General features: G+C 40.3%; 2 protein-coding genes across 2 annotated transcripts; both read right to left on the reverse strand.

Moving 5' to 3' along the window:
* Window positions 1-2,814: 2,814 nt before the first annotated feature.
* On the reverse strand, window positions 2,815-6,658 carry LOC122031586. Its single transcript, XM_042590683.1, has 2 exons — window positions 4,327-6,658; window positions 2,815-3,038 (listed from the first exon to the last, which is right to left on the reverse strand). Exons 1-2 carry the CDS (start codon window positions 6,656-6,658, stop codon window positions 2,815-2,817), a joined length of 2,556 nt encoding a protein of 851 aa, XP_042446617.1.
* Window positions 6,659-8,090: 1,432 nt separating this feature from the next.
* LOC122030818 (60S ribosomal protein L36a) lies at window positions 8,091-10,519 on the reverse strand. The gene is made up of 4 exons (XM_042589864.1): window positions 10,389-10,519; window positions 9,363-9,542; window positions 8,443-8,517; window positions 8,091-8,367 (listed from the first exon to the last, which is right to left on the reverse strand). The coding sequence occupies exons 1-4, from the start codon at window positions 10,389-10,391 to the stop codon at window positions 8,308-8,310; spliced, it is 318 nt and encodes a 105-aa protein (XP_042445798.1). The 5' UTR covers window positions 10,392-10,519; the 3' UTR covers window positions 8,091-8,307.
* Between the last annotated feature and the right edge of the window lie 268 nt (window positions 10,520-10,787).

Below are 10,787 nucleotides of genomic sequence, written 5' to 3' on the forward strand. Positions count from 1 at the left end.
GTCGGCTGGCGGGCTTGGCCCCACTTCCCAGATTCCTCCTGCCGCTCGGTTTATGGGGACTTTGGCTTAGCTAGCCTCTTAGCTAACCGCCTTTTGACTTTGACGACCATCCAAACGTTGAACCTCCTTGGTGGTGGGCCCTCCTTGTTCATCACCTGATCAATAACTTTGATTATAGTGCATGATTATTTACTGCTATGTTTTGATGAGGTCATAGTCACTCGCTTACCTTAAGTCTACCCTATATCACTCCTAAATTTGATACCTTATTGTTTGTCCTTATATGTTTTGATCTATGATTGATAGCTATGCAGTTATATTTGATATTCATGATGGTGTTTATAGATATGCATGACATTATCTTACCGTAGTATATGATGTTGTATATTCTACTAGATCCCTTGGTAGATGATTTGAGTTTGCATTTATGGTTAGGATGATCATACTGTAGTATAGAATATTGAGCATCTTGCTAAACTTTTATTTGTTATTTCATACCATAGTGTAGGATATAGAGTATCCTTATAGACCCTTGCTGTTAGTTGGGCTTATAACTTATGTTCGTGAAATTATGTTATAGTAAGGCTATATACTTAGGTTCGTACTGATAGGTCATTGATCTTATAGGTAGTATAGTTGTATGCAAGGGCATATGTGTTAGTGAGATTACACTGACCTATGCTTGATGGAAATCACTCCCTAGTAGAAGGGTAGTGTATTATATCTGTGAATCAACCCCTAGGATTACTTGATCTTGATCCCGTTGTCTATTATATCTGTGATGATTTTATAGAATTAGTCGAGATATTAATGCTAGGAGACTAGTAACTTGGGGACATGATTGTCTATTTTCTGCCTATATACTAGTAGGATTATATCGTAATATAGGGTACTAAGTATCTTAGCAGACCCTTACTTGTTATATATGCTCATGCCTATACATTAGTAGAATCATACTATGGTATAATATTTCAAACCTTTAGTTGCTATATCCTGTCGATCATTGTCTCCCATTCATGGTTGAGAGAGTCGTCAGCAACCGTTGGTATATCCTGTCGACAATTGTCTTTCATTCATGGTTGAGAGAGTTGTCAGCAATCATTGGTATATCCCGTTGACCACTGTCTCTCATTCATGGTGGAGAGAGTCGTCAGCAACCGTTGGTATATCCTGTCGACCATTGTCTCCCATTCATGGTTGAGAAAGTCGTCAGCAATCGTTGGTATATCCTGTCGACCATTATCTCTCATTCATGGTTAAGAGAGTCGTCAGCAACCATTGATATATCCTGTCTTTTATGTGTGATTGATAGAGTCAACAGTAATCGTTGGTATATCCTGTCTTCTATGTGTGGTTGAGAGAGTCGTCAACAACCATTAGTATATCCTGTCGACCATTGTCTCCAATTCATGGTTAAGAGAGTCGTCAGCAACCGTTGGTATATCTTGTCTTCTATGTGTGGTTGAGAGAGTTATTAGTGACCATTGGTATATACCCTATCTGCCCACAGGACCATCCGTGATAGAACGTTTTCTTACAGACAGTGACTAGTTATTTACCCTATCCGCCCACGAGACCATCCGTGGTAGAGCATTCTCCCACAGACAGAGACTAGTCATTTATCCTGACCGCCCACGGGACCATCTATGGTAGAGTGTTCTCCCACAGTCAGTGTTTGTTATATACTTGCTCTATGTTGGTCATATATTTGTTCATGCAGGTTTGATTGTACTGTATATACTCCTGATTTGTTAGTCATACTCGGTTGAGCAGGTTAGTGAAATGCTATGTTATTGATTATACTTTTGGTTAGCTGGTAATCATCTTGTGACCTCTACGTTGGTAGTAAGTACTTTACCTGAGACTGTATCCTTTGATCTCTTGACAGTATGTTATTCATGTACTATCTTCTTCTACCCACTGAGTTGTTGTACTCACTATCCTTTGCTTTTCCTTTGACTTTCAGGTTAGCAGATAGAGGAGGTGTTGTGTCGCTAAGAGGTCCTGGCTGCCAGTCCTGCTCGAGTTGGATTTATGTTGAGTTACTTCGTTTTATTGTTTCCATTACTTATGGTTATAGTTTCTTTTTTTTCTGAATTTTTGAGTGTCTTCACATGTATATGCATACATACACGCATTATTGTGACTTGGTGTTATTATATTACATCAGTATTTTTTTGTGTTGACTTGAATTGGTTCGATATCGTAATTCTTATATTGTCACTAGGGGATACCGTTCGGTTTAATAGACAAGTATACCCTCAGGGCATGCCAGCAGTTGTTTGAACCATCTTTGCACTAAGCCGGACAATGTAATGATAAACACTTAGCATTTGACTTCGTCAGTGTACTGATAGAGTGTGACCATGTTGTCAAACTTAAGTAAATGATCCTCTGGATCAGTCGATCCTCCATACTCCTCAATTGATAACGTTCAAAAGTGAGTGATAATTGGTCATGCAAGATTTCTTGGGAAAACTGTAGAGTTATCCACTCGGGGGAGTTATCTATTCGAGGTGCTTTGCCCTTATAAGCATCCCGGGTGGGCGCGTTCTTGGAGGACGATCCTTGTGTCCTCTCCACTCGGTCGTGCTCTTCTGAAGGCATTCTAAATAATGCTCTATGGTATGAGATCGGCGCATTGGGCACTGGTGGTAAATTGGTCGGCAAAATGGGTGCTTGGTGGAAAGCACTTGTCAGCTGGTGGTTCGACTAGTGCCCATCGTAACCCTCCACTTGGGTCCCACGTTCAACATGTTGGCCGGTGGCAGACATGGTCAAGTCATTCAGTGTTCGGCACTCAGCTGTTATCTCCTATTGCTGTTGCACCATTTTCATAGCTCGCGTGTTTATCAATATCTCTAACTCTTCTAGGTTTAATGTCACTGTGATGAGGTATCCAGCACCCTCCATCTTCACGTCTCGGATGCAGGTGAAGTTCCCATAGACGGTGCCAAATATGATTCTGTTCGAAATCGGTGAAGGCAGTGAGCCGGGATGTGGCTCTGTTGTTGACTCGACGAAGACTCCGCACTGTCCTGCAACACAATGAGCATTAGTGTCGGGCCAGGGAAGGGATTCACAACGTTGGTCCTCCGACACTTAAGCCAGTGCTCGATTTTGGAGATGAAAGCAGTGAACTGTAGCAAATGGCGTGTGCAAGTAAGAAGTATCGCATACCTCCGCCTGTAGATAAAGATCCCTTTTATAGTGTCACTGTTGTGTTGTGCATGCATCTCAAAGCATTAACATGTTTCTCAAAGCTTTCCTAAGAAAAGGATAGGCCATAAAGTGCCTCTGACATCTTTGCTCAAGTGAACCCGTAAATCGCTGTGAGTTAACAGGCTAGAAGCTTTTAAAGAATGATTTATCGATAGAATATTCTCTATCCTTTCCGACACAAACTTCCAAAAGGATACGGTATGACAGGTATTTAAGTTATGTTATAGGCCGACCGATGGCCACTCGCCCGGTATATCACCAGCTCGGTCGTATAGAATACAGTTACTGACCTATTCTAGAGGCACACTATATTCGATCAGCCCAAACAGTCTGATCAGATAAGATGGTGTGTCGAATAATTTAGTATTTGGCTCTCAACCTCATCTGCAAATTACGAAGGACAGCCGATTGGAAGGTTTTGTTGGTCGTTTACATCCAATCAACGCTGTGATCCCGCTCGACCAACACTACCTGGTTCGCAGTCTTGAGGTCCATCCGACTTTATTACTTTGACCATTTAATTTTGACCTCCAAATCAACCAATATTTACCACTTTGATCCACTTTTTTAGGGTTATCTTTATCACCTAATCAGCCATCTTTTCTGTCAATGAAATTTCACGAATGCTAGGTGGTTCTGTGTGGCCTCATTTAAAACGTAATACTGCATCATAACTTGCCAAGCATGGGAAAATTCAAGATCTTATAATACCCTTAATCGAGATAAATGATCAATTTCACTTCTAAAGCAAATAATATGATGTTAATAGATTTATATATAAAAGGAATCATACAAACTAAAGTTCGTGCACAAACTATGTGCAACCTTACCAAAGAAAACATACAAACACACAAAGTGAAAACCTTATAGTGTTGTTCAACAAGCCAAAGTTGCAACCCGTATCACAACCAAGTGATCATAAAATGTCACTCGAGAGAGTCCCCCTTAGAACCCTTTATATTTTCAACTTCATTCATATTACATCCTCTGAATTGCTATCTTCTTCATTTTCACTGTCTTCACCAATGTTGCTACTCTTTCAACTTCACTCCTTAGCGGTAATTTAATTTCTTCCATTTTCACTATCGTCAGAAGAATTGCTACCTTTTTTAACTTCACTCTCGCTCCTTTCTCCTTCTACACCTTCAACTTCTGTGTTGCTACCTTCTTCGGATTCGCTTTCATCCTCAGCATTGTTACTTTCTTCAACTTCACTTCCGTTACTTTTTCTAGCTTCATCTTCAACCTCAGCGTTGCTACTTTCTTCAACTTCACTTCCGTTTTTTTTTCTAACTTCACCTTCAACCTCAGCCTCGCTATCTTCTTCAACTTCACTTTCAGCCTCCTCGTCGCTGCTTTTTCCAATGTCTTTTTGCCAATACCCTTCTTCGTCGCAAGGCCAAGATGACAGCATACATTTGGATTTCTCCACGCAGATGAGGTCGGGAAACCAAATTCTTATGCTTTCCCAGTCGTCCTGCAGATGGATGAGGAACCTCACCCGCAGAACTGCCACCCCCCACCACGTCTTCCCCTGAGCATCTTCAAGGCTATTGAGAATTCCCCCTGTTATGTACAGCTTCTTCAAATTACTCAACTCGTCGGGAACGATCCATTTCGGGAGCCTTTTCTCGTTGAAGCACCCGAGCTCCAGCTTCTCCAATTTCGATGGGGAAGTAGGTTTCAGTTTCTTATCTCCCGCAGGGGGGTTTTCCTTCACAGATTTCATTTTCCGCGTGTTCTCCTCCTTGCTGAAGACTCCCCATGTTATCGCGAGGGAAGTGAGGCCGTTGATGAGCTCGCGCAATTTCACGACCTCGCGGTCGTTAAACTCGCGGCTTGTGGTGATGCTCAACTTCCTCAACTTGGTCAGCTTCAGCAAGTCGCCGATCTGGCAACAATTCCTGTTCCAGTAATCGCAGACCACGAAGCCCTTGAGCACCTCGAGCTCCGACAAGGAAGCGAGCGTCTTTGGCATCTGGTCCAGCAGGGTGCAATCCGACACGTCCAGGAACTGCAGCCTCCGGGCGTCGCCCAGATTCGGCGGCAGTTTCTCGAGGTTGTGGCAGGAGCGCAGGTCCAGCACCAGCAGCTTGCGGAGCTTCTCGACGGAGTGATGAGGCAGCCTCTCTAATCGGGAGACGCCCCTCAAGCTCAGGTACCTCAACGCGCCGCATTTTCCCAGCCCCCACAAGAACTCTTTGTCGAAGAAGGCCAAGAGCGGCCGCTCCTTGTCGTCCTTCCGCCACCTCCCCAGCTGCAGGGTTGTGAGCTCCTTCTTGTTGAGTAGCCAATCCGTCGGGAAATTGGGTTGAAGATTGCCGACGTTGTAGACCGTCATCAGCCGGCTATCCGCCGTCCCGTCCTTGGGAGACGCTATGCGCCCCTGGCGCGGGCGCAGGCACAAGCGGCGACTGAACGAGTAGTCGTCGGCGGGCTTCCCGGCCTCGTCGTAGTCGAGGAAGCCGTTCGCATTTGAGACGGCGACCAGTAGCGGGCGCAACCAGGACTGGACCTGGCAGTAGTGGTGCTTTCCGCAGTGCCGCTTGCCGACTGGGACGACCAAGCCCTTTTCCACCAGCTGATCGAAGCAGAGCTTCCCGGCTTCGATGCACCGGACGAAACCCTCCCCCATCCACCAGTGGAGAAGCAGCCGCTTCTGAATGTCGACGTTGGCCGAGAAGACGGTGAGGGTGAAGAGACAGTCCTTGAGCAACGGATCGAGGCTGTCGACCACGAGCTTGAGGTGCGCCCACGCCGGACTCTTCTGAAGCTTTTGCTCTACGACTGTCACACCATCATCGGGCTCCTCCCATTGATCCGTCGGAGTCGGCGTCGACGCCGACGGTGTGTCTTGTTTATCGGGGCCTGCGGCTTTGGTAATCGCTTCCTTGAGTTGATCCATCAGTTGGGAGCGAATGGCAGTTTTCGGGTCGGTGTCGATGATCTCGTCGAGAATGCGGGCTGCAATGTCGAGTTGCTCCATGATCTGTCTTTCTTTTCCCTGCCAGAGCTGACTTTGCAGGTCCTTCATCTTGGCCTCGACGTCCTTGAATTTGTCTTGCAAACCTTTAGACTGTACTTGGAGTTTGAGCTCGTCCAAGCGGGTTGACAGGCGAGAGAGCGTGTAGGCGATGAGTCCGCCGCAGGAAGCCATGGTGATCGCTTCCAGAAGTTGATCCATGCGTTTGGAGCTAATGGCGGTTTTCGGGTCGGTGTTGATCTCGTCGAGAGCGCGGGCTGCGATGTCGAGTTGCTCCATGACCTGGCTTTCGTTACCCCGCCAGAGCTGATTTTGCAGGTCCTTCATCTTGGCCTCGATGTCCTTGAAGTTCTCTTGCCAGCCTTTAGAGACGTCGACTTTGAGTTTGAGCTCCTCCAAGCGCATTGACAGGCGAGAGAGGATGTCGGTCATGCGTCCGCCGCAGGAAGACATGGTGACGAATTAATGCTTATTAATTATCACTGTGAATGACGAAGCATCCACGATCAAGTTCGTGTTATATATATCTAGGACTATCCACGATCAAGTTCGTGTTATATATATCTAGGACCTTTTGTGGTATTACGATGAGATTGGCATATTTTCGAAATGCCATGCTTGATGCTGAGGAAACATTAAAGAAGAAAAGAAAAGAAAAGAAATGCATCAGCAGATTTAGCTTCGTTGGTAGGTTATTCCATTGTTCTTGTCTAGAGGATCCTCATTATATGATAACTGTGACTTTTTATAAAGGAGATCTAGCTTCGCTGGTAGGTTATTCAATTATTCTTATCTAAAGATTTATTTTTTAATAAACTAGATTAGATATGCAAAGCCTTGACCTTGCACTCAGATCACTAGCAAACATTGCGAAAAACAAAGAAATCACTAGTAAAGCAATCAAAGGACATGGCAATTCAATCCGTCTACTGTTTGAATCCATAAGGTTGCATAGACATAATTCAATGCCTAGTAATTACATGAGAAAATTACGTTTTTAATCTTATAACTTACATTTTTTTCAATTTTAGTCCTGTTATGAGTCAATTTATATTTTTAATCCTATAATTTATAATATTTTTTAATTTCAATCTATTTTCCTCTAAAATTGAAATTTTTCAATGAAAAATAATGAGTTGTAAATTGAATTTGAAGATTTTGATTTTTTATGACTCATGTGCTTTTTATATTCCAATCACAAATTAGACATTTTTCGTTGAAAAATTTTAATTTTGGAGGAAAAAAAACTAAAATTGAAAAATATTACAAGTTACAGGACTAAGAACGTAAATTAACTCATAATAGGATTAAAATTGAAAAAGATGTAAATTACAGGACTGAAAATATAATTTTCTCTAATTACATCTTAGACCAATTTTGAAGGGTAGTACTAAATGATCAGAATCTGACCAACTAAAATACATACATACATGTATATACAAGGATATTTTAATAATATCAAATGTGTATATTAATTATATGCATATATTATAATTGGAGAATACAGATATCAACAAAATTTACTCAATTCTGAAATAGATATAAAGATGAAGGTGGGCAGAAACTAAATTTTCAATTTAGCTCCATTCAGTTCATCAATTTCAAATGAAAAAATCCCCCTTTCTTTGAGAGGATAGAGGATTGGAAAAGAAAGGCGGAAGAAGAAAGACGAAGTGAATACTGAAATTCAATTAATTCAGTCAAAAACTAATTTAACTAAAATTTTATCAATTCAATTTATTCAAGTTTTACAAAAAAAAAAAAATCAATCAGTTCGATTTTCTAAAAAATAATTCAATTTATTTGATTTCAATTTTAACCTAATCCTCACTCCTAATGAAATAAGTATTTTAACTATAAACAAATCATGTTGCTAGACAAAAACTAACACAAACCAAGCAGACAATCATTTCAACATAACTCATTTACAACACATCTTAAAGTGAAATAAATGAGTAAATCAAGAGTAAGGTTCTAATGACACCAAAACAACATCACCAAGATGTAGACAAATAAAACAGTAAATAAGGTTCATGACATCAGACTAATAACATATGAAAATAAGAACATAACATCACCTAGAATTAGAGAAAAAAAACAAACTAGAAGAGCGAAGTTCCCTTGCCCTTTTTGTCTCCTCCAATCTCAAAGTGCTTGCATCTCTGAGACAACAAAATAGATATTAGCCACAGGTGGAAAATTTACAAAGGACAAAGAGGTAAAATATAAGTACAAACTTTTATGGGATGCTGTGAATAATGCTTGCAGCTCTGGCATTGAAGTTTCAACACAATCTTCTTTGTTGTTTTTGCCTGAAAAAGGAATTAGTTCTATTGCTTACAATTTTATACTGCTAAGCATTAAATACGACTATGAATTAGTTTAAAGAAACTAAGCTCAAAACAGAAACTTCAGAAAAGATCAAACTAAGACATCACATATTAAAATAAGGTCTTCACCTAGATCATCAAGGGAAATTCAGATGGGTACCCTATAAGAAATTTTGAGTACCTCAGAAAAGCCGCATTTGACCACATATGGCATGTAGCACCACATATACAATTAAAAAAAATCTTAATTAAGTCATTTAACTAATTTAGATTGAACTACACAGACCTAAACAACACAATTTTGTCATTCATAACTTATAAAATATTAACTTATGACACTTGTTATGAAAGAGATATTACTAATTATACAAACGTTATTTATATTGTTGATTAACATTAGTTGTTGTACTCTGAGTTTTACACTGTATGGTTTGAATTTCTCTATCTCTGTATGAATTTGATATACAGTTTAATATTTTTTATTGTAAATATGTTGGTAATTTTTATCCATATCTTATGAGTAATTTTTTAGTAATTTATGTTGATATACTGCCACATACTGCAAATATGTTATGCAACTATCATCTAAATGCTCTTTTGAAACCAATTTCATAGTTAGAAGTTGGGGGGAAAATCACAATTATTTCACTTTTGCCAGTTGTAGGAAAAGGTAAAATATATGATTCATTTTCTCAAGAAAATAAAACCCACAACCAATGATTTGGTGTCAATCAAGTAACCAAATATTTACAAACATAGCAGATAGGTATCTAACAGTAAAAGATCAATATTATCCCATTTTCAGGGCACAGAAAAGGCCAGAATACCTTCTTGTGGAAAACAGGCTTTGTTTGTCCACCATACCCAGATTGTTTCCTGTCATATCGGCGCTTTCCTTGAGCAGATAGTCTATCCTTTCCCTTCTTATACTGTGTAACCTTATGAAGGGTGTGCTTCTTGCAAGCTTTGTTCTTGCAGTAAGTCTTCTTTGTCTTGGGAACATTCACCTGCGTGACAAAAGCAAAAGACCAGAGTCAAGAAAAAAAAACTAGGCAAAGAAATGCAATAAGAGCAAAGAGACAAAGGGCCTTCTAAAAGAATTAAGAGTCTCATCTCTCAAAGGGATCCAGTTACAGGAGATAAATATAATCACAAACATAAACTCTGGAACTTCAACCACAAACCAATTCACACAAAGAAAAATGTGAATTGCAAGATAATACTTTTTTCATAATCAATACCATAAATATAGCATGTTCAAGGTTCAGAATCTCACAAGCTTTTTGTCATGCATCTGTTAGTTTATTTCTCTTTCAAATCCAAAAAAAGGCTTGATTTAAGATGCAGCGAATCACAATGGCATAATCTAACCATGTGGAATAATTAAGTGAGCATTTTTTATTTGATACGGATTAAGATGATACATGTAAATCACGCACTACAAGCTACATAATGGAACATAGTTTATTTAGCTAGATACTGAACTTTCCCGAGCATAAATGACCAGTTACGCAGATATCCTCACAAGGTTTGTGTCCAAATTACTGTAGAACAGACTTTTTCCTTCTAAGCACAAATCAGGATCAAGAAGCGTATAGGATTTCAGCACCACTATAATTTTGTTTTTAATTCACCTGAACACATCTCAGAAAACATTATCAAACTCGCATAACTCTCTAGCCTCTTTCTTCGCCAACAAAGAAGTGCCCGATAGATCAAAAGTTAACAACTAAAATCCAATTTTGACCCTTAATTTCAAAGAGATTGAGTGGAGATCGAATCAAAAGCAAGCACTGAGGTAACAATCACACACTACTTCAAACCGGGACAAGGAAAATGATTGATCAGTTTACCATGGTGCCGCAGTGCTGTTCGAAACCCGCGTGGCGGCGCCGGAGCCAATGGAGACAGGGCAATCCAAAGGAGGCACGGATAGGCGTTTTTATACCAAGGACGACATTAGAATGTTAGGGTTTTACAGAAATCTACAAATACCGGCTTTGCCCCTCTTCGTGCATGCCTTTCTGGGCTCCAAATTGGGCTTTATGCAATTACAGTCCATTCATATTAAGTCCTGAAAAATGAAACCTTCCCTCTGTAGGAGCAGCGGAGATCGAGAAGAGGAGGTGAATTGTTGAAAATAAAAAATAAAAATATCCTCCTCGGATTTCAACTCAGAAATAAATGCAGCAATAAAAATAACTAGCAACTATATAAAATTAAAGACAGAAATAAAACAGGAGACCGAGATT

Source organism: Zingiber officinale, chromosome 11A, assembly GCF_018446385.1.
Source record: "Zingiber officinale cultivar Zhangliang chromosome 11A, Zo_v1.1, whole genome shotgun sequence".
NCBI lineage: Eukaryota > Viridiplantae > Streptophyta > Magnoliopsida > Zingiberales > Zingiberaceae > Zingiber > Zingiber officinale.

What these genes read in the sequence shown, in the direction of transcription:
- LOC122031586 (XM_042590683.1), bottom strand. Translation starts at nt 6,658, where the DNA reads ATGTCTTCCTGCGGCGGACGCATGACCGACATCCTCTCTCGCCTGTCA. An exon ending in CGAGAGTGAAGTTAAAAAAG is followed by an intron (nt 3,039 to 4,326) that starts GTAGCAATTCTT and finishes ATTGTGTTGCAG; the next exon opens with GACAGTGCGGAGTCTTCGTC.
- LOC122030818 (XM_042589864.1), bottom strand. An exon ending in AGCCTGTTTTCCACAAGAAG is followed by an intron (nt 8,518 to 9,362) that starts GTATTCTGGCCT and finishes TTCCTTTTTCAG; the next exon opens with GCAAAAACAACAAAGAAGAT. An exon ending in ATTCACAGCATCCCATAAAA is followed by an intron (nt 8,368 to 8,442) that starts GTTTGTACTTAT and finishes TTGTTGTCTCAG; the next exon opens with AGATGCAAGCACTTTGAGAT.